The sequence below is a fragment of the Equus przewalskii genome, chromosome 10, assembly GCF_037783145.1.
Source record: "Equus przewalskii isolate Varuska chromosome 10, EquPr2, whole genome shotgun sequence".
In the NCBI taxonomy this organism is placed as follows: Eukaryota; Metazoa; Chordata; class Mammalia; order Perissodactyla; family Equidae; genus Equus; species Equus przewalskii.
This window is the reverse complement of record NC_091840.1, coordinates 22,953,774-22,978,075: the sequence shown is the minus strand read 5'-3', so window position 1 is coordinate 22,978,075 and position 24,302 is coordinate 22,953,774. Positions and strand designations below refer to the sequence as shown.

General features: G+C 36.6%; 1 protein-coding gene across 4 annotated transcripts in view; it reads right to left on the bottom strand.

Annotated features, from left to right (window-relative positions):
- Nucleotides 1-24,302, bottom strand: part of FBXL20 (F-box and leucine rich repeat protein 20) — a 108,651-nt gene that overhangs the window by 44,585 nt on the left and 39,764 nt on the right. For 2 of the 4 annotated variants that reach the window (XM_070562142.1, XM_070562141.1), the window contains exons 2-3: nucleotides 12,954-13,015; nucleotides 6,524-6,588 (exon numbers count right to left, since the gene is read on the bottom strand). In XM_070562142.1, the coding sequence (XP_070418243.1) occupies nucleotides 6,524-6,525 (2 nt within the window). In that variant the 5' untranslated portion in view covers nucleotides 6,526-6,588; nucleotides 12,954-13,015. The remainder of the gene's footprint in view (nucleotides 1-6,523; nucleotides 6,589-12,953; nucleotides 13,016-24,302) is intronic. The other 2 variants (XM_008523261.2, XM_008523262.2) reach the window with 1 other exon arrangement.

Here is a 24,302-nt window from a genome sequence, read left to right as displayed (position 1 = left end):
TTCTAAGTAAGAGGACTTTAGGTATGATTATGACATTACGGCTATCATCCATGATCTTGTGGAGAACTCTGCTAAAAGCAGTGTATCTTACCTGTAGCTATCATGGACTTATTTGAGCTTTGACTCTTTAGACAAGAACAAGTTATAGATTAAGTTATAAGAGCTCTCTATATACACTTGGTTATTAATGTGAACACAAAGATGATATCTTCCACATTCCTAAGTGAAACAGCTGGCAGACACAATCTCTGCAAGATCAGACAATCTTTAACCTCTTAAATTAGGGCTGTGCTTTGGCTCCTCCTTCCTTTTCAACTTGAATCTCAATACAAAACTGCTCTTAAATAAAGCAGATGCACATGCCTGGCCATAAGGAATTGGAAAAATAAGTTCCCTATGTGTTTTTGAAATGATCTTTTTGACACAAATATGGAGAGGACATATCAGACAATTGGTCTTGTTATCCAGCTACTTAGAGTTAACTACTATTTTAACCAAGTTATATTCAGCAGAAATGATGCAAACCTAACCTATTCACATCTGGTAATCTCATGTAGCACACTAAAACATTTAGTTCCTTAGGTGTACAAGTGACTACTACTTTATTATTAGCTAGACTGAGTTGACTAGGAAGTTCTCTCTCTCTAAACGAGAGGCAGTATAGGAACGTTAATGAGGTTTTCTTTGACCATGTTGAGCAACTGGCAATAACACCTTCTATGAACATTTTCTAAGCACAAATCATCTTAGCTATGATCTGTGGTATAGAATTTTGAGGAATTCATTAACCATTTGTTTATATGCTGGAAATAACTTCAAATTAAGGAAATAAATTCAATGTGAAAGTAAGATAGTTCTTTTTTGGGGTAAAGTCATGGTTAGGCTTTTTACTTTTCATCAAAGGATGACAAATCTATTACCTGTTTACCTTGTTTGAAGTATAGGAATCAATCATCAACCCACAACTAAGAACATTTCTACTATGGGACCTCATAAGAAATCTAGTCCTTGCGTTACCCTAATGCTATGAAAAGTTCAACTAAGAGAAGTGATAGTTGTAGAAGACCATCTGAAGGACATTCATGATTCCTTTAAGTATGCTACATTCTGTCTGTGGTGGACACCAGTGACTGACTCTCCAACATCCATTTCATCCCTGATAATTAGTCTAAACCTGTCAGAGTGATTGGTTCAGGCCTAAGCCAATTTGGGCTAAGGAGATATAAGAAGACGCTTTATTGGAGTATCAATGCCAGCCCATCTCTGCCCTCAGAGTGAACAAAGACACATGCTGATCCAGTATTTGATAGCATCCATCCTGTGTCCATAAGGAAAAGCAGCTTTAGGACCAAGCTGATGCTGTTTCTGGCAGAACATAGACAGAAAATACTAAAGACATTGAGGATCCCCTAAATCAATTAACCTTGGGTTGTAGGTAGCCTGATCTATCTCTGTATTCCCTTTTATATGAGATAACCTCCCTTACGGTTTAAGCCAATTTGAGTTGAAGTTTCAATCACTTGCAGCTGAAAGCAACCTTGGGTCAACAGGACTGTCAGAAGCATGCATTTTTAGATGATATTATTTTGTGTTTTTAATTTTTATTATTTTATTTTTTTTAAAGATTGGCACCTGAGCTAACAACTGTTGCCAATCTCTTTTTTTTTAATTGCTTTTTCTCCCCAAATACCCCCAGTACATAGTTGTACACTTCAGCTGTGGGTCCCTCCAGCAGCCCCAACATGGCCTGATGAGCAGCGCCACGTCTGTGCCCAGGATCTGAACCAGTGGCCGAAGCAGAGAGTGCGAACCCAACCACTCGGCCACAGGGCTGGCCCCTATTTCGTTTTTAACTGTTATAAAGGGTACTACAAAATCTGACCATATGAAATCTGTAACTGAATTTGCTATGGAAGTTATTCACCAAATCTAAGTAGACTCTCATTTGAGAAATTTCTGTTAGAAACTAGTGCTAGGAAGAGCTCCATTTTTAGGGAGTAATATGTATATCTCTTCTCTTCTGTTAAGAATGATATTTCATTTATGCTACCAATAAGTTTAAAGCTAAATTTGAGACCCATCTATAGCAACTATGTAAGCTCTTAGAAGGGTGCATCTGTTTCCTTTCTGGCTTTGGTTTTCTACTTTTCTTTACATTTCTCATGGTCCTTATAATTTATTTGTATTTATTATACTTGCTCCTCAAATGCTTTGGAGACAAATTAAATTAGTAAATAAAAATCAAATAGGTTCCAGGCTTACTGACATATTGATTTACATATACATCAGACTAAGACATACACAAAATATTGCTAACTCATAAGACTTCAACTACTTTAATACAGAATGTTCAAGCCAAGAGAGAATGTATAAGAGTACAATTATCTGGACATATGGCCAAACCTCAATGTCTGCAATGCACAGGTCTTTCCTAAAGAGTTCCTACCACACCAATCACCAGGTGATGGATGACACCAAGTTCGTACCTGACTGAACCTAGATGGACACCTGACCCAAAGGCTGCCAATCTATGGGAGAGCCACTAGGCTATAAGACGTTTTGTCCCCAAAGCTCTATATTTCAGTGTCTGAAAGACTTTGTGTTTCCTCCTGGTTTCCTTATTTCCCATGGGTACCGGTAAATCCAAAAGAGATAATATAATACAGTCTCTTAGTCTTTCATGGCTTTTGTTACTATATATATGTATATATATCACACTGCTAAGCTTTAGATCTGTATATATAGCTGCCTTTGACATCTCACTTGGATATCCACAACTACCAAAATTAAACTCATTTTCACTATTTCCCTCCCATTACCTCTGTTCCTCCTCTATTTTTCTTTATCTTAATGAGTGTTTCCACCACCCACTTAGTAGAAAGCAAAGAACTTGGGCATCATCTTTGACTCCTTCTCAATACCCCCATTAGCATCACATAAAATCAATCAGCAAATATACTGCTAATTCCAACTCTTAAGAATCTCTTGGGGGCCGGCCCCATGGCCAAACGGTTAAGTTCCTGCGCTCCAATTTGGCAGCCTGCGGTTCGCTGGTTTGGATCCTGAGTGTGGACCTACACACTGTTCATCAAGCCATGTTTGGCTGCATCCCACATAGAAGAACTAGAATGACTTACACCTAGGATAAACAACTGTGTACCGGGGTTTTGGGGAGGAAAGAAAAAAAGCGGAAGATTGGAAACAGATGTTAGCTCAGGACCAATCTTTCTCACCAAAAAGCACACCATTAAAAAAAAAAATGTCTTGATTGAATCCATTTTCTCTCTAACCTACCACTACCATGGGGTTCATGCAATCATTTTCACCCAATAAAGATTACTCCACTAACCTTCTATTTGTTTTCCTTGCCTTCAGCAATGTTTTCTGTTGAATAAACAAATTAAACCCCCAAAGTATGAAAAGTGAAATACTTCCCTCTTCAATCTCAGTTCACCAGAGGGAATTACTAATAATTTAAATAACGGCTATGAAGAAATGCCTAAAGGGAGGGGAGGGGGTCACTCTCTTTAGACTAGACAGAGGAATACAAATCACTCATTTAAAAAGTTACAAATTAGTCTACCCTTCATGCTATCTTTGAGACCAATTGCACCTAAGGGAAGAGGGGCCAGCATCAAAGAAAAAGTCCACAAAACCTTTGATACAGGTGAGTCAGAAAGAGTGAGATAAGACTGAAGAATCAATGAACATGCCCACAACAGCATAAAAGGAAGCACAGGCTTTTTATCATATGGGCAGAATTTTTTTGTTTTAAATTATATATAAATAAAAATTTACTATGTAATTGTATATTTTATTACATTTATTACAAATTTATTATAAATTATACTTACTATAAATTAAAGATAAAATTCATATAAATTATATATATTTGAGAGAATTCACATATCATAAAATTTACCCTCCTAAAGTGTACAATTCAATGATTTTTAGTATATCCACAATGCTGTGCAACCATCATCATTATTTAATTTCAAAACATTTTCAACACCCTCAAAAGACACCCTGTACCCATTAGCAGTCACTCCCTATCCCCCCGTTGGCACAGCCCCTGGCAACCCAATCTCCACGGATTTGTCTGTTCTGGACAGTCCATATAAATGGAATAATATAGTATGTGCCTTTTTGTCTGGCTTCTGTCACTTAGCAGGTTTTGGGTTTTTTTTTTCCTGCTTTCCCCTCCCAAAACCCCCCAGTACATAGCTGTATATTTTAGTTGTGGGTCCTTCTAGTTGTGGCACGTGGGACGCCACCTCAGCATGGCCTGACAAGCAGTGCCATGTCCACGCCCAGGGTCTGAACCAGCAAAACCCTGCACTGCTGAAGTGGAGCATGGGAACTTAACCACTCGGTCACGGGGCCAGCCCATGCAGGTTTTTAATCATACATTCACGCTGTAGTACCTATCTGTACTTCATTCCTTTTTATGACTGAATAATAGTCCATCGTATGGATATACCATATTTGTTTATCCATTCTTCAGTTGATGGACATTTGGGTTGTTCCCACTTTTTGGCTATTATGAATAATGCTACTATGAACATTCATGTACAAGTTTTTGTGTCACTATATTTCAGTGTAGGAGTGGAAATGTTGAGTTATATGAGTAAGGAGAGTATCCATGAGGAGAATGGCCTAGCATGAGATAATGGGCAACAAACTGGGTAAGGGGGCAGGCTGGCGTGGGGTGTCGCAGGTTCAGGGGGCTGAGAAGGACATCCACGTTGGTGATTCAGCATGAAGAGCTGGAGCCTGAAAGAAGTAAGGGTGTTCACACACTGCAGTGACCTATCATGGGGTGTCAGAGGCTGAGCTGGTGAGGCGGTCATCCACATGGAGGAGAAACCCAGCATGGGTTTCAGAAGCCAAGCAAGACAGGAGGGTGTCCACACAAGCGGAAGGGGGTGTCCTGGTATGAGATGTCTGAACCTAATGAGGTGAAGAAGGAATCCTTGTGTGAGAGAGAGAGTATCAGCAGTGTGAGATTGGTTACAATCAGGAAGACTGAGTAAATAAAATAAATTAAGGATAACGCAAGTCAGGTTTCTCACTGTCACGGAAGAGAGTTACAAATCTGGAAAGGGAGAAAACCAGACTGAATGACATAGTATTGGATTGGAATTGGAGATATCAGTGGGAACACAGTTTTCAATATACATAGATACAGAAATAAATATAAACGTGAATGTGCGGGTGTGTGTACATAAACTCTTAGAATATATTTTTCCTTTGCAAGAAAGAAAAAATACTTTAATTAAAAATATTTAATAACTACTTGTAAAATTTTAAAAACTCAATTTTTGGAAGCATATCTGTATTTTCTTTCTTTTTTTTAAATCTGTATTTTTGTATCATATTTGCCTGCCTGTTTCCCTCCATTCCTTCCTTTCTGGAGACAATAACAAAAGCAGGACAGGTTAAGTAGTATGCTGAGCTCACAGCATTATTCGCCAATGTCTGACTCTAAATATTCCATATATAAATATTAGCAAAAGAGGCTATTTAATATAGTTCATTATTACCCAGATGGTAATAACAAAGCTCAGACTGCTTTCTGACAGTGCCCTGTTCAGTATGTCCAGTATGAATATTTCATGACAAAATGTGGCTAACAGCCATATATAGCATGAAGGACAACACAGACATAGTTGTAGGAGAATTGAATGAAAAATATTAATTTCATGATTTTATGATTATATTTGCTAAGTTCTTGATTGCCTATAAAACAATGCTGCCTCTAAAAAATATGCAGAATATAACTGAAAACTTAAAAAGAATTCTCTCAGGATGACTATTTTTGAAGGATTATAAACAGTTATTACATGTTAAGACGCTTAGAATAAATTTGCTCTAGAAAGATCTTGAAATAGAACAAAAATAAATTATCAGTTGGGAAATGCAGTTCTGAATTTTTTTCAGAGCTCTAAGTTTCATCATCTTTAAATTTAGTCTAGCTAGCATTCCATAATTGTAGTGTGACTTTTCTTGATTTAGTGCACACTCAACATGCTGTATAAAACTGACAGCCTATAGTCATTCCCTGAATGCAGTATAACTGAAATTACTTGATTCAGTGTTTTAATGTGGTAGAAGAAAATCAGTTACCACACCCTTAAAAAAATCCAGACACAACTATTTAGACTCTCTTTAGGTTAGACAGAGGAATACAAATATAAAAAACAACCAGCAGAATGCATTGGAGAGTGACCAAATGTAGGTAGATACTAAAGGAGAAGAGGGAACAAAAAGAGACTTTCCAGTTTTTTAATGGTTTTTATCCTACAAGCATGTTATACTTGGGGTCCTTAGAACTTCGACAGAAATTTGTAAAAAGGAAGCAGAGAACAGAGTTTGGAGCAACCACAGGCAATAGAAAGGGAGGGGAGAAAGGAGAGAGCCAGAGTGAGGGGGTACACATTCTGTCCAAATCTCTGACTGACCTCTGAATACTGCATGCACGGGGCAGATCCCAAGCAGCTAAGGGTAAAGAAACTGAACTTACATTTCAGGGGCCACCCACAACAGGGGAGACAAAGTTTGCAGGTTGGGTACAGCCAAGTTACCTATCTGCTAAAAACAAACAAATAAATATATTGAATAAGGATGGAGAGAAAAACCCAAAACTGAATACAAACAGAGAGGAAGAAATGAACTATATTTTAAATAACTAATGTGAAAAAAAAAGAACTAACCAAAGTTAACTTCCAAACTCAGTATTTTCTGTATATCATCAGGCAAAAGACAAAATACAAAAACCTCAAAACATACACACACTCCTATTCACCCTGAACTCCTGGCAATTAAACTGAAAGAAAAGCTACTAGAAATCATCAACATTGTAAGCTTCTTCAAATAGAGTATGTTATGGATGAGTGCAGAAAAGAGATAATGTAGCAAGCCTATCCTTAGAAAGGCCTGCCTGCAATGTTGGCCCTTGGATGACATCTGAGAACTTGGATTTTGGGAGGGTTTCCACTATTCCTTGATATTACAACATTTTACTTTTGTTGTCACAACTTGTTGCTAGAGGATTTAAGCACATCCTGTGTGACTCCACTGGGAAAAGACTCTTGGACGCTTACGCTTGGTTTCCTCCCTATTTCGCCACGTGCACCTTTTCCCTTTGCTAATTTTGCTTTGTATTCGTTCCCTGTGATAAAGCATAGCCATGAGTATGACTATATGCTGAGTCCTGTGTGTCTTCCCAGTAAACCACCAAACCCGAGGGGTAGTCTTGGGTACGCCCAACACAGTATGATCATCTATTTTAGACAAAAAATAATCCCAGCCAATTCACTCTTTCCATCAAAGTTCAGAATGTTCATCTCTCACTAACTCACATATAGATATTACATGATAATTATGACCCAACACCCCCACGAGATGAAAACATAATGAAAAAATTTCAGATTCTTATAAGTAATAATAATCCTCATTCTGAAACTGCACTTTGTTTTATAGCTAAAAGGACATGTGTGGGCTCAAGCAGTCTTTTTTTTTTTTTTACAGTTATCAATATCATCCTCAGAAGGAATCTTTAAGAAACAAGTCACTTTGCAGTAGCTCTTGGAAAACACACACAAGTCTTTGTCTTATAAACACGGACCTTCATTTTTCAAAAGGTACTCCTAAATAAATGCATATGGTTCTGCTCTGAGAGCACTATCAATCCTACTAACTGAATTTCACATTATGCAAACAGCAGATTCCATCTTGATAGAGCATTAATAATGAACTTTGTTTCAAAAGGGAAGCAAGAGAATCAGTAAGTCTGTTTAAGTAAGTAAAACTTAAGAGGAAACAAGAACACTTGCTTAATTCATTGGTAACCTGGCTGTGGCCTTGCATTTACAAGGAAGTAGTATCATCCCAACAACACAATTTTTCTCCTGTTGGTTAATATATGCTGGATCTAATGATGTAATATGTAACTTAAAATCTAACCAAACATTGTATCATATTTATTAAACTGTATTTTTAAAATAGCTAATACACAGACATGGTATGAAATTCAAAACACACACAAACTGAGAAGACACAGAAAGGGAGAACAAGGAAGTAAGTAACAATATAACTCATAGAATAAAACAAGTATCCATGAGTCTATACTGCTATAAACAGCTGAACAAGTAAATGGAACAGAAGGGAAAGCTCTTCCTTACAGGAGAATTCTAATAAATAAATGTAGAAAGCATTATGGAAACAGAAAATCTTGACAAACATGACAGTGGTAACAGCTTCAGGTAATATTGATGGATGTTAAAATTAGCAGACAAAAATAAGATGAGTAACAGCACACTTACATAGTCTCAACATATCTCCCCACAGGATATTTATCAATTACAAAGAGAAAAATAATTTCACAGTGGAGAAACAAAGACCCTATCTTAACTAAGTGATTAAAGTTAATATCATCAGTAATAAGCAAATTGACATCATGTGCCTCCTGTTGTGACACATGGAGGAGGGCACAAGACCATTTTTACAGTATACTTGCCAAAATGCATAACCTGAATTTAATCATGATGAAATATCAGACAAGACCCAATTGAAGGACATTCTATAACTGACTGATACACTTCAAAAATACCAAGATTATGAAAGATATAGAAAGACTAAGGAACTGTCCTAGATTAAAGGAAACTAAGCAGCATGAGAACTTAATGTAACAACAAACCTGGTTTGGATCTTAGGCCAGAAAAAAGATATTACTGGGATAACTAAGGAATTTGAGTAAGTTTTTTTACAGTTATCAATATCATCTAATCATGTAGATTAGTTAATAGTACCATATGAATGTTAATTTCCTGATTTTGATAACTGCATTCTTTACATAAAATATTAATACTTGTGGAAGGGTATTCTCCAATTCTTTGTATTATTTTTGTAATTTTTTGTGAGTATGACACTATTTCAAAATTAAGAGTTAAAAATCAGAACATCTTAAAAGAAAGATACAGAAAGTCATTATGAAAAGTAAGTTTTTCTTCTATTCTATCTTCCAATTACCCAATTTTCCCTTCCCAGGGGCATCTGCTGTTTCCAGTCATGACCTATATACTTTAAACAAAATTTAACCTTTTAAGAAAATACCACATTCAATGAATTTCAATAAATTATAAACACCCCAGCTTGAATTTATTGATATTTACACTGATCAACTGTTACCTGTTCAGTGTAACGTCAAGATATCAAGAAAGCCTCTTTCCTACTTGGCTTTAATGGTTTAACAAAATCCACATTCTATATACTTAAATGCATCTACAAATAGTACGTTTTATGGTGTCAAATAATTTCCTTCCTTCCTAGGATATCAATTTCACTCTGTCTCCAATTTAGAAAGGGATATGTTCTCATCAGTAAGTAGAGAACTCAAGCTCATTTCCTCACAGATCACGTCATATCACAATCCATAGCTGGTTGATACAGGCTCCCTGCTTAGTTTAGAAAGCAGCCAATTTAAACCATAATGTGCACAAGGGTCAGTTCCAATATAAAACATGTAAATTAGAACCAAATTATCATTCATGAAAATGCTGCTGTGGAAAAAAATATCTTCAGTGTTCCAACTTGAGAAGTTAGTCACATATCATCCTTCTTCAGTCTCCCCCTTTCTCCAACCCGTTAATTCATGGCTACTTTTTCCCATACCCTAGAGAAAGAGTCAGATACTCCTAACTTTTCTTCCCACTCACAAACCCTGGCATGGTAGTGTGCTAAGTGGCAAAGGTAGTGCTAGCACATAGTTATGTAACTCTTCAGTGTAACCAATGCTGAAGAGTGAGGAGGACAGGCAGAATCAAGAGAGAAGATTCGTATATGGGTGTGTGTCTATATGGTAAACTGCAGTACTAGTCACATATATTCGCACACGCTGTCTCCTATATAATTCCCAACTCCACCAATGTTAGGCTTGGACATGTAATTTGCTTTAGGCAATGGAATGTAAGTGGACATGATGTATGCCACATCTGAGTAGAAGCTTTAAAATCATTTAGGTGATCTGGCTTGGTCTCCGTGCACCTCACTCTTAGCCTCAAATAGAGGCTACTCTTTTAGTCTTTCAGGAATGAGAAGCTAAGTGCAACAGACCCACTGTCAACCTCATGCCAAGGGGACCCACTGCCAACCTCATGTAGAGGTAAGCAGAAAAGCCACTGAGATTTAGGAGTTTGTGGTAGCAAAAGCTGGTTGATACAGGAATTCTTCTACATCCAGCTTCCCCTGCAGTACCATCTGTCTGGCAACTACTGATCTGACAGCTCATCAATATGTACTAGAATGAGGTCAGAGACAGTGACTAAATCCAAATCACAATGAGATATCACCTCACATGCGCTAGCACGGCTATCATCAAAAAGACAAGAAATAACAAGTGTTGGCGAGGATGTGGAGAAAAGAAAATCCTTGTGCACTGCTGGTGGGAATGTAAATTGGTGTAGCCACTAAGGAAAACAGTACGAAGGATCCTCAAAAAATTAAAAATAGAACTACTATATGATCCAGCAATTCCACTTCTGGGTATTTATCCAAAGGAAACAAATACACTAACTCTAAAAGACATCTGCACTCCTGTGTTCATTAGAGCATTATTTATAATAGGCAAGACATGGAAGCAACGTAAGTGTCCATCAATGAATGAATGGATAAAGAAAACGTGGAATACATATACAATGGAATATTATTTCAGCTATAAAAAAGAAAAAAACTTGCCATTTGCAACAACCTGGATGGACCTTGAGGGCATTATGCTACTTGAAATAAGTCAGACAGAGAAAGACAAATACTGTATGATTTCACTTATAAGTGGAATCTAAAAAACCACAACAAAAAAGTAAACTCATAGATACAGAAAACAGATTGGTAGTTGCCAGCGGCAGGGGTTGGGGGGTTGGGGTGAGGTGGGTGAAGGTAATCAAAAGGTACAAACTTCCAGCTATAAAATAAATAAGTCCTGGGATGTAATGTACAGCATCGTGACTACAGTTAATAGTATTGTACTGTATATATGAAAGTTGCTAAGAGAATAAATCTTAAAAGTTCTCATCACAAGAAAAAAAATTTTATAACTATGTGTAGTGATGGATATTAACTAGACTTACTGTGGTGATCATTTCACAATACATACAAATATCAAATCACTGTTTTACACCTGAAACTAATATAGTGTTACATGTCAAAGAATGAAAAGAAAAAGAAACAGTGACTAAAGCTAGAGAACAGGGGTAGTCAATGCTGCAGTCTGAAGAATTACAGAAAATGTTATCTATGTTACCCTCATCTCTTGCCTAGATTTCTTTAATAGCCTTCTTACTGCTCTCCACTCCTATCCCTCAATCTGGTCAGCACATAGTACCAAGACTAATCCTTGAAAAATATAAACCAGATCATGTTACTCCCCTGCCACATCATTAGCGGTCTTACAGGCCATAGTAAGGAATTTGGGTTTCATGGCAAAAACAGAAAAACTCTAATTAAATACAAAAATGTAAAGTATAACAATGCGTGGCCAGTTACCAAAGATTCAAATAATTTCTCTAAATCTTAGTGAGTTTTAAGGCAAATTCCTTTAGTACAAAATAATGTTTAATATTCAAAATAACGGCATTATAAAAAAATTAAAGTATGTATGGTAATAGGTTTATGGTAACAGCGAAGAACATAATCCATTTAAAAAATATTTCTCTTTGAGATGGTTAAAATTTTGCTGAAATTTGAGGGATACTCAAGATATTACTCAAGATATTCAGGATATATTCTCCAAAGGCTTTGGGTAGTCTAGGGTGTATTGCTATTATTTCAACTATAGTCAACCAGTATGTATGTATGCACTGCTTCCATGGAAAAATCCATTCCAAGTTCAATGCAGTTATTTTTCCTTAGTATCTCCAATGGGTAAGGTACTACACAAAGATTTACAGGATACAGTCCCTGCTTGCAAGGATCTTGCAACATAGTGGAGGACTCAGTCAAGCAAATACTTAGGAATTCCAGGAATACTCTTTACCAGCAGTAGGGCAGACATTTTCCATCGTGAAACAGGGATTGGGCTGGTTATGGGCTAGACTGCAGAAGCAGCTAAGAGCAAGAAGTAGATGTTCCTGAGCACAATAACTTATTGACTTCTAACAATTACAAAAGTGAAGGTACCTTTCTTTTTCAGTCATGATATTCTACATAAGTGAACAAAGAATGGCATGATTAAATGCCCAAATAATGAGCACTGAAAATAACTCCCCTGACACCTGCTTCTTCCTAGCTGATGCCTAAGTCAGATGTACGTAAATTGGGGGCTGTGTGTCTTATGTTATGGGTGATCCCAAATGTAGTTTATACATATTAAAAATAAGGATGGTAAAATCATAAGTGTAACACAGGAAAGAGTTTCAAGTAACTTTTGCCTTTTATCTTTAAAATAAAGTGTTATAACTCTTCTATACAATATATGTAATATATATTACATACATATTGCCTCAGTATATGTAATATTTTGTTGCAAATATAAGTCACTTCACAGACACATTTTGATATTGGGAATGGGAAGTGGGGGGAAGGGAAGGATTAGAATCACTCTTCAAAAAAATCAGTACTACTTATAATAGTAAAATATTAAAAATATTAAAAATAAGTAAAAATATACTACTTCTTTCACACTATATACACAAACAGGGCAAAGGGAAAATTAGTTAACAAAATCATATACTATAGGTAATTGGGTAGGAGAAAATTGTTACTAAATCAAACATTCAAAATCTGATTCATATCTAAGAAAATATAGAGTAAGACTGTTTAGCAAACGAATCAATAAATTTACAAACTCAGATAATCCGGACCATACATGTATGAAAATAAGGAACAAGTCTAAAAATTTTTAAACAGGGAAATACTATATACACAAAAAACAACAACATAAAATTAGCAGTCAGACTTACCGTAATAGGAGTTCTTTGGGAAGTTTTTTATTGATTACAGCTTCATCACTATTTGAGAACATCTGCAAAAATAAAATCATTGTGTCAAGTGTGACTTAACATTTTACTATATTCAACTCAACAGTTTAGAGGCAATCCTCGTAGGAGAGAGGTGAATAAATGTAGTAGATATTACAAGCCAGTCATATTTTCTAAGACTCTTCAGGCTGAAAAACGTCTTTGAGACATTTAATTTGCTCCCTCTCTTTAGAAAAAATGAACTAATAGTGGTCAGAAGGATGAAATTATGTGCCAGGTACTGTTTTAAGTGTTTTTCATGCATTTCTTCATTTTTACATATATGGGAACTGACAAAAGGTTTACTTGCTTAAAATCACATTACTACAGAGTGACAGTTTAAAAATGCCATTAAGATAAGGTGATTCCCCAAAATCTAACTCATGTTTACTTGTTCAAGGAGGTGCTCAGAAACCTAGAATAGGGAACATTCTCTTCTGAATTTTATATATCATGCAGAAAACCATTAATAATGCTTCATACCCACCAGCATATGCATTCTTGATACACACAAATGATCATTTAACAAACTAACCAAACAACTCACAATGGATACTTTTAAACAGAGCCACCATTTTTCCCACAAAGGAGATCATAACTGTAAGCTTGTCTAGTACCCTACATAAAAAAACTACATATCTATACCCAGTAAAAAGCACAGCAAAAATGGCAAATAGACGTCACCGAAGCTGAGAGAAACACGTTCAGTGCCTGCTTCTAAGTATTACAGAGATGCCTTTTGACTTCATGCAATGAACATTTAGTGAACACCCTGTCAACATCAGGCCCTGTTCCAGGCAATGAGATACTAAGAAAAGAAGACGTTAACTGTATGCTTCTTGCTGTACAATGAAGTACACAGAAATAAGCAAATACTTTACTACTATTAGAGATAAATGACAAGAGGTATATGATAGCAAAGGATGAAACAACTAATTCTGCCCAAAGGTGTTATCTAAACTGGGTCTTAAAGGACGGCCAGAAGTTAGAGAAAAAAGAGGAGATAAGATGTATAAAATCTTGGAGTCATACATGAAGGTCCTGGCATTTCATGATTCAAAGTAGAAGAAGTAACGGAGGGGACGTAGAAGGGCAGGGAAGTAGTGGACGGAAGGTACTTCCCCCTCAATCTCAGATATCTAAAGAGTAATTACTTGTAACATTTTCTAACTATAATAACCTACCTTCCAGGTAAATGGACAGCTCTGTGAGGGCAGAGACCACGCCTTTCATGTTTGCCATCGTATTTCCAGGATTGAGCACAGAACCTGATACGTGGTAGAAACTCAATAAATCTAATAAATGAACAGTTAAGTGGATGGTGGGATTAGGTCATGAAAGAAACTTATATACCAGGCTAGAAATTTAAAAGCACTCTGTAGAGAAGACAAACCTAAAGAAATCAAACTGTGCACTGGTAGCAAGGAGATAAGAATATACCGAAATTATAGTTCAAGTAAAAGATGACACAGGTCTCTGTCAGATTACGGGGGAGAGGGAGGTGAAAATGAAAACAAAAGTGGAGAAAAGAATGATTTTTAAAGAAGCAAAAGGACTTGGTGATGGAAAGTAGGATCATCCACCAAGTTTTAGTGCAGCAAGCAGACTACTTAAAAGGGAAGTAATGCTATTGCCTGACAATTACATGTTTTAGGAAATTATCTGACATCAAAAAATAATCTGCTTCCCTACAATTTCTACCCATTAGTGGAAGCTATTAAAAAAGAAATCATATCCCTCTTCTATAAGGCAGTCTTTCAAAATGAAGCCATCACATCTCCTCCTACACAAGCTTAAGTTTTTCTCAAATGACATGGTTTCTAAGATGCTAAACCATTATGATCATTCTTCTCTGGGTACACTTGTAGGAAAGAATGCATGCAAGAGTTAAGTATTAAAAAGCTAAATAATCAAGGGTTGATGACATAAATAACAATGCCTTGCAAAGATAAAGTATCCAAAAATTGAGACCTGGGACACTTTTCAGAGTTTGCACACAACATATATCTTTTTTTTTTTTTAAAGATTTTATTTTTCCTTTTTCTCCCCAAAACCCCCTGGTACACAGTTGTGTATTTTTAGTTGTGGGTCCTTCTGGCTGTGGCATGTGGGATGCCACCTCAGTTGACGCCCAGGATCCGAAACGGCAAAACCTTGGGCTGCCGAAGCAGAGAACGTGAACTTAACCACTCGGCCACAGGGTTGGCCCCCACAACATATATCTTAAACTTGAGATCTTTGGAAAAAGTGAGGTTTGTAAGTACAGAATAATATCACTAAACACTCAATCTACTATACTATGCCAAACTCAAATCACAAAAAGTAAAAGATAACCATTTTTATATTAGAAATGGTAAGTTCTTTATCTTGTCTGCTCAAAGTAAATGCTACATATCTCACCTAGTAAGGTACTGTGCTCACCTGAATACACACAGTAATTCAATAAAAAGTATAAACCTGCTACATGTTGTTCACATGTCTTCTACAACTATAGATTATAAGGGAACAAAAATCATACCTAGCAGCTAATTCCTTTCCTTGTTTCAGTCTATGCAGACTGAATGCTGTTGTCTCTGTGGGAACATGAAGGTACGTGAAGAGAAAAAGGAATAGTGTTCTGGGGAGGATTTGGGAAACACCACGTGTAGAGGACATCTATCTAGATTTATATATGCCTCCCTTTCCTTCTGCACATATGCACCCTACTCCAAGTTTGCAAGAAAGAATAAGATCAGTGGTTCAGGGACTGGCTCTGTGGTGCAGTGGTTAAATTAGATGTGTTCTGCTTCAGTGGCTTGGGTTTGTGGGTTCAGATCCCAGACAAAGAACTACACCACTCATCAGCCATGCTGTCGTGGTGATCCACACACAAAACAGAGGAAGACTGGCACGGATATTAGCTCAGGGCTAATCTTCCTCAGCATAAAAAACAAAAAATTAGTGGTTCACAAACTGTGGTCACTTGACCAGCAGTATCAGCATCAACCAGGACCTTGTTAGAAATGCAAACTCTTGGGCTATACCCCAGACCTACAGAATCAGAAACTGGAGGTGGGGAGGAGGCAGAGGGAATGAGGGGCCATCTGTATTTTAACAAGCCCTCCAGGTGATGCTGTTGTTTCCTAAAGTTTGAGAACCAGTGAACCAGATAAAGTAGACTGAGAATCTTAGGACTCAAGAAATTACAGTTCTAACAGATAATCAGAATATTTTATTATTTGAAGTGACAGAGCAATGGAGCTTAGAAAATAATCCTAGAGGTAGACACACAATAATTTTAGATGTTTTCTAGAAAACTGCAATGACTTCTGCTCCAGTTCATGGTATTGTTTGTAAAACAAATATTTCACAGAAGCAACAGAATATACGTTTTAGATATTTTACCATTTCAGCTGAACCAAACTCTAGGTTTCTCATGCAAAATATACAAGGTGTCAAAACCAATTAGATCCAGGCTATAATGAATTACAATAAATTTGCGAAGGATTTTAGATACAATCGCTGTAGAGGAAGTGACTGTTAAAAGGTTTGACATTCTTAGGTAATTTGATCTTATATTAACACAGAAATATATCATTATGTATTTTTGTAACCTATCCACAAACAATTACAAGGATGTAGTCAGGGGAAAAACATGAGAGCAAACAGGTTGTTCTCTATTATGTGTTTCAAGGTAGGACATCATCCCCTAAACAAGTAAACAGACACTGCAATAGCCCTGTCTTCTAGGGACATTCTTAAATATTCAGGTTTTTAAAAATCTAAGTGATTCGGTTTGTCATGTATTACCGTTGATTGCTAATTTGTATAAAACTATGATTTTTTTCTGTAAATTACATACCTGAGAAATATAACTTTGAAACCACTTCTTATAAATTATAATTACATCATCTAATAGAGTTCCTGAATAGTGAGAAAGATTTCTTGCTATTTTAGCCTGATCAGTTTTTAAATCTTTGGCACATTTTAAAGATTAGTTTACTAACATGATAAATTTTAATGCATAGCACACAAACAAGACCCAGGAAACCAATTCAAGAGGCTTTAAATCCAGGATCTGGATGAGAAATGACAGGCTGAACAAAGGAAATAGGAAAGAAATACTCGCTCAACAGTGACCCCTGCTGATTATAGTTACTAACTCCAAAAAGGAAATTAAAAGATCTGACCTATATTATTCAAGTTTTATACAATACAAAATTTAACGAGTATTTTTGCAGAGAATATTAGTTATCCCCAATATCCACTCTCCTCTTCTAGAGTAATAGAATTCCCAATTTTTAGCTAGCACATGGCTGTGTGGAAAGAAGATTTTATTTCCCTTGCAGCTAGATAAGGCCAGGTTACTAAGTTCTGGCCAATACGATGTAAGAAAAAGTGATGTGTGCAATTTTGGGAATGTCCTTAAAGAGAGAGGATGTGCCCCTTTACTCCTTCCTTAATTCTGCTGCTTCAAATGTGGTTAGGATCACTGAACTCCATTTTGTATCATGAAGTTGAAGGCCAAGTTTTAAAGACTAGTAGAAAACTAGGAAAAGCCTGAGATGACTGCAGAGATACCATGCCTCTGGACTTGACATGAGAGTAAAATAAACTTCCATCATATTTAAGTCACTTTTAATTTGGGTCTCTGATACATGCTGCTAAATTTACTAATATATTTTTTATTTTAAAAGGTATGTTTTGGGGGCCTGGCCAGTGGTGTAGCAGTTGAATTCGCACATTCTACTTCAGCAGCCCAGGGCTTGCCAGTTTGGATCCTGGGCACGGACCTACGCAATGCTCGTCAAGCCATGCTGTGGCAGATGTCCCACATATAAAGTAGAGGAAGATGGGCACGGATGTCAATTCAGGGTCAATCTTCCTCAGCAAAAAGAGGAGGATTGGTGGTGGATGTTAGCTCAGGGCTAATCTTCAAAATAAAAATAAAAATAATTAAAAGGTATCTCTTAGTTTACAAGATCAAAAGAGTTCTGGAGATTGGTTGCACAACACTGTTAGTGTATTGTACACTTAAAAAATGATTAAGATGAGGGGCTGGCCAAGTGGTTAAGTTCGTGCGCTCTGCTGCAGGCGGCCCAGTGTTTCGTTGGTTTGAATCCTGGGCACGGACATGGCACTGCTCATCAAACCACGCTGAGGAAGCATCCCACATGCCACAACTAGAGGGACCCACAACGAAAAATATACAACTATGTACTGGGGGGCTTTAGGGAGAAAAAGGAAAAAATAAAATCTTTAAAAAAAATTAAAAATAAAAGATTAAGATGGCAAATTTTATGTTATATGTATGTCTCCACAATTAAAAAAGATTTTTAAGGTAATTTTTCCACATTTTAACATTTTCAAATTTGGAAGCATCTTAAAATCAAAAGCATTTTTTGTGGTTTATAAAATAATAGTGCATTTGATATTCACAGCAACTTTTAATTATACACAGTCATGCAATGCATAGCAACGTTTCAGTCAACAACAGACCGCACACACAACGGTGGTGCCATAAGATTAGCACCATATAACCTAGGTGTGCAGTAGGGTATACCATCTAGGTTTGTGTAAGTGCACTGTATGATGTACTTACACATGATAAAATCATCTAACAACGCACTTCTCAGAATGTATCCCCATCATTAAGCAACACACGGCTGTATAGTAAGGTATAACCAATAAGAAGAAAATAAAATAAAACTAAGGACCATTTGCCTCTTCTCAAACAGGCTCTGTGCTTTTTATGCTATTTTCTCTAGAGCACTCATGCAACCAAACTTGCCTACTATTTCATTAGAAATAGATTAATGTCCACTGGACACGCCACCTATGCCATAAAGCCTTCCTCATTCTCCTTAACTGGATGTGATTGTTTCTTCTCTTATGAAACCCCACAGATGGGGCTGGCCCTGTGGCCGAGTAGTTAAGTTTGCATGCTCTGCTTAGGTGGCCCAGGGTTTCACCAGTTCGGATCCTGGGTGCAGACATGGCACTGCTTGTCAGACCACACTGAGGTGGCACCCCACCTGCCACAACTAGAAGGACCCACAACTAAAAGAAAAAATGTGCAACTATGTACTAGGGGGATTTGGTGAGAAAAAGCAGGAAAAAAAAAAAAGACAACAGTTGGCAACTGGCAACAGTTGTTAACTCAGGCGCCAATCTTTAAAAAATAACCCCAAAGAACCTCAAAGCTCAGAATATCACTCCTGAGCTGGTGTGGCGTCCCATATATCAGATCATAAGTTCTGAGAGGAAAGGGGCCTTGTCTGTTTAGTTCACCACAGTATAGTCAGCAACCAACACAGTGCCTAGAAATTGCTAAACCAATGAATGTTATTTATACTATAGGAATCTGGAAATACTCTTTTGACTGTAAATTTCCAGTAGGTTTCTATGGTTTATTCCTCTTTATATCTCGAGTGCCTTGAAAAAAATAATAAAAACATTTAATAAAATGAATGTTACCCTAAATTTAGTAAATAAGATGCAAATGACATCACCACAGTAACAGATTGAGTATCATTGCAACAAATAACAATTACAATATCTGAAGAAACAAAAGTTTGGAGAGAGAGCTTATGGACCATTTATTTCACAGGATATGAGTTACACTAAATTTCTTGTTTAAAAAAAAAGCTGTAATAATTGCTAAGTTTTCATCATCAAGAAATTTCATCTGGGGGCCAGTCAGCTGGCACAGTGGTTAAGTTCACACGTTCTGCTTCTTGGCAGCTCAGGGATTGCCGGTTCCGATCCTGGGTGCGGACATGGCACCGCTTAGCAAAAGCCATGGTGTGGTAGACGTCCCACATATAAAATAGAGGAAGATGGGCATGGATGTTAGCTCAGGGCCAGTCTTCCTCGGCAAAAAGAGGAGGATTGGTAGTAGTTAGCTCAGGGCTAATCTTCCTCAAAAAACAAAATAAATAAATAAAAAGAAAATTCATCTGTATATAGCATTTTTAAACAGTTTTATTATGGTATAATTCACATACTATAAAACTCACTGGTTTTAAGCGCACACTTCAATACTTTTTAGTAAATTTATAAAGCTGTGCAATGCAACCATTACAACTCACTTCTGATGAATTTCCATCACCCCAAAAATATTCCACATGCATGTTTGCAATCATCCATGTGCTGATCTCTAATCTCAAGCAACCACTAGTCTACCTTCTGTTGCTGTAGATTTTCCTTTTCTGGACATATTAAAAAATGGAAACACAAAGTATGTCATCTTTTGTACCTGACTTCCTTTGTTCTGCATAATGGTTTTTTGGGGTTTTTTTTTAACAGATATTATTTTTCCTTTTTCTCCCCAAAGCCCCTGGTACACAGATGTGCTATTTTTTTTAGTTGTGGGTCCTTCTAGCTGTGGCATACGCGACGCCGCCTCAGTATGGCCCGATGAGTGGTGCCATGTACGCGCCCAGGATCCGAACTGGCAAAACCCTGAGCCGCCGAAGTGGAGCATGTGAACTTAACCACTCGGCCACGGGGCTGGCCCCTGCATAATGTTTTTGAAGCTCATTTATGTTGTAGCATGTACCAGTTGTTTGTTCCTTTTTATTGCTGAACAGTATTCCAGCGTCACAGAAGGTCATATCTTGCTTATTCATTCCTAGCTGACAAACATTTGGATTGCTACAATTTTTTTTACTATTATGAATAATAATGCTATGATCATTCTCATACAAGCCTTTGGGTGGTTGAAACATGTTTTCATCTCTCATGGACAGAATCTAAGGTGGAAAACTGCTGAGTTGTATTGTATGGTAACTTTATTTTAAACTTTTAAGGAAATTGCTCAATTGGCTTCCACAGTGGCTGTACCATCTTACATCCCCACCAGCAATGTACATGGGTTCCAGGCTGTCCATATTTTTACCATCACTTAGTATTGTCTATCTTTTTAATTTTAGCCAGTCTAAAATTAATCTGCATTTGTGGTTTCAGTTTGCATTTTCCTAGTTGCTAATGCTGTTATGCATCTTTTCATGTGCTTATTAGCCACTCAAATGATTTCTTTGATGAAATGTGTATTCAAGTTATTTGCCCATTTTTCTGAGTTGTCTTCTTACTACCTGATTTAAGAGCTCTTTACACATTTAATGGCTCTATGTATATACAGGCCCTTTATCTACTAAATGATTTGCATATATTTCCTCCCATTCTTTGGGCTGTAAAGTCTATTTCTTGATGATATCTTTTGAAGCACAAATGTTCTTAATTTTAATAAAGTCTGATTTATATATTTTTTTAATGGATCATGCTTTTGATGTCATATACATGAACTCTGCCTAACCAAATGTCATAAAGATTATCTGCTATTTTATTCTAGAAGTTTTGTAGTTTTAGTTCTTACGTTTAAGCTCATGACCCATTTTGATTAATTTTTGTATACTGTGTGAGGTGAGAACTTAAGTTCATCTTTTCCCAGGTAGATACCCTAATTGTTTCAACACCATTTATTTAAAAGACTATTCTTTGCCCATTGAATTACCTTTATTGAAAATCAACTGGCCACAAATGTAAGCATTTATGTTTGGATTCTCAATACTGTTTCATTAATCTATGTATCTATCTTTATGAATCAATAATAATGAAATAATAATGAAACCAATAACTGTCTTGATTACCATAACTTTATAGTAAGTTTTCAAATCAGGCAGTGTTAAACCCTGTTATTTGGTTCTTCTTTTTCAAAATCATTTTTTTTTAATTGAGGTAAAAACTGGTATGTAACATTATGTAAGTTTCAAGTACACAACATTATAATTCAACTTCTGTATACACTAAAAAGTGATCACCACCAAAAGTCTAATTACCATTCGTCACCATACAATTGACCCCCTTCACCCATTTTGCCCATCCCCCCAACTCTATGACCCTCTGGTAACCACAAATCTGTTCACTGTATCTTTGAGTTTGTTTTTATTTTGTTTTGTTCGTTCATTTGTTTTGAGCTTTTTTTAGATTCCACATGAGCAAAATCATATGGCATTTGTCTTTCTCCATCTGACTTATTTTTTAGCATAAGACCCTCAAGGTCCATCCATGTTGTCACAAATGTGAGATTTCATTCTTTTCATGACTGAGTAATATTCCATTGTATAGATATACTATATCTTTGTCCATTCATCCATTGATGGACACTTTGGTTGTTTCAATATCTTGGCTATTGGAAATAATTCTGCAGTAAACAAAGGGGTGCATATATCTTTTCAAATTAGTGTTTCCGTATTCTTCAGATAAACACCCGAAGTGGAATAGCTGGATCATATGGTAGTTCTACTTTTAATTTTTTTAAGAATCTTCATATTGTTTTCCATAGTGGGTACATCTCCCTGATGATTAGTGATGTTGAACATCTTTTCACATGTTTATTGGCCATCTGTATATCTTCTCTGGAAAATGTCTGTTCATATCCTCCACCCATTCTTCGATTGGGCTGTTTTTTTGTTGTTTAGTTGTGTGAATTTCTTATATATTACGGAGATTAACTACTTGTCGGATATATGATTTGCAAATATTTTCTCTCAATTGGTGGGTTGTCTCCTGCTTTTGATCCTGGTTTCTTTTGCTTTGCAGAAGCTCTTTGGTCTGATGAAGTACCACTCGTTTATTTTTTCTTTTGTTTCCCTTGTCTGAGAAGACATGGTATTTGAAAGGATCCCTTTAAGTCTGATGTCAAAGAGTGTACTATCTATATTATCTTCCAGGAGTTTTATGGTTTCAGGACATATCTTCCAGTCTTAGATCATTTTGAGTTTATTTTTGTGTATGGTGCGAGATAACTGTCTACTTTCATTCTTTTGCATGTGGCTGTCCCGTTTTCCCAGCACCATTTCCTTTTGAAATTTAAAAAAATTTTTTTTATTGAGTTAATGATAGGCTACAATCTTATGTGATTTCAGTTGTACATTAATGTTTGTCATTCGTGTTGTAGGTGCACCACTTCACCCTTTGTGCCCACCCCCGACCCCACCTTTCCCCTGGTAGCCACTAATCTGTTCTCTTTGTTCACATTTTTAAACCCCTCATATGAGTGGAGTCATACAGAGATTATCCTTCTCTAACTGGCTTATTTCACTTAACATAATTCCCTCAAGGTTCATCCATGTTGCTGCAAATGAGATGATTTTGTTCTGTTTTGCAGCTGAGTAGTATTCCATTGTATATATACACCACAACTTCTTTATCCATTCATCTGTTGATGGGCACTTAGGTTGCTTCCATGTCTTGGCTATTGTAAATAATGCTGCAATGAACATTGGGGTGCATAGGACTTTCGGAACTGCTGACTTCAAGCTCTTTGGATAGATATCCAGTAGGGGAATGGCTGGATCGTATGGTAGTTCTATTTTTAATTTTTTGAGGAATCTCCATACTGTTTCCCATAGTGGCTGCACTAGTTTGCATTCCCACCAGCAGACCAACACCATTTATTGAAGAGATTATCTTTTTTTTTTTCCCCATTGTATGTTCTTGGCACCTTTGTTGAAGATTAGCTGTCTGTAGATGTGAAGTTTTATTTCTGGGCTTTCAGTTCTGTTCCACTGATCTGTGTGCCTGTTTTTGTACCAGTACCATGCTTTTTGATTACTATGGCTTTGTAGTACATTTTGAAGTCAGGGATTGAGATGTCTGTTCTTTTTTCTCAGTATTGCTCTAGCAATTCAGGGTCCTTGGTTGCCCCATATGAATTTTACGATGTTTTGCTCTATTTCCGTGAAGAATGTCATTGGGATTCTGCTTGGGATTGCACTGAATCTGTAGATTGCTTTGGGTAGTATAGACATTTTAACTATGTTTATTCTTCCAATCCCTGTGCATGGAATCTCTTTGCATCATTATCCATTTCTTTCAATAACGTCTTACAGTTTTCATTGTATAAGTCCTTCACCTCCTTGGTTAAATTTATTCCTAGATACTTTATTCTTTTTGTTGCGATTATAAATGGAATTTTATTCTTGAGTTCTCTTTCTGTAAGTTCATTACCAAAGTATAGAAATGCAACTGATTTTTGTATGGTGATTTTGTACCCTACAACTTTACTGTAGTTGTTAATTATTTCTAATAGTTTTCCAAAGGATTCCTTAGAGTTTTCTACATAGAAGATCATGTTGTCTGCAAACAGTGAGAGTTGCACTTCTTCACTCCCTTTTGGATTCCTTTTATTCCTTTTTCTTGCCTAACTGTTCTGGCCAAAATCTCCAGTACTATGGTGAATAAGAGTGGTGGTAGTGGGCATCCTTGTCTTGTTCCTGTTCTCAGAGGGATGGCGTTCAGTTTTTCCCC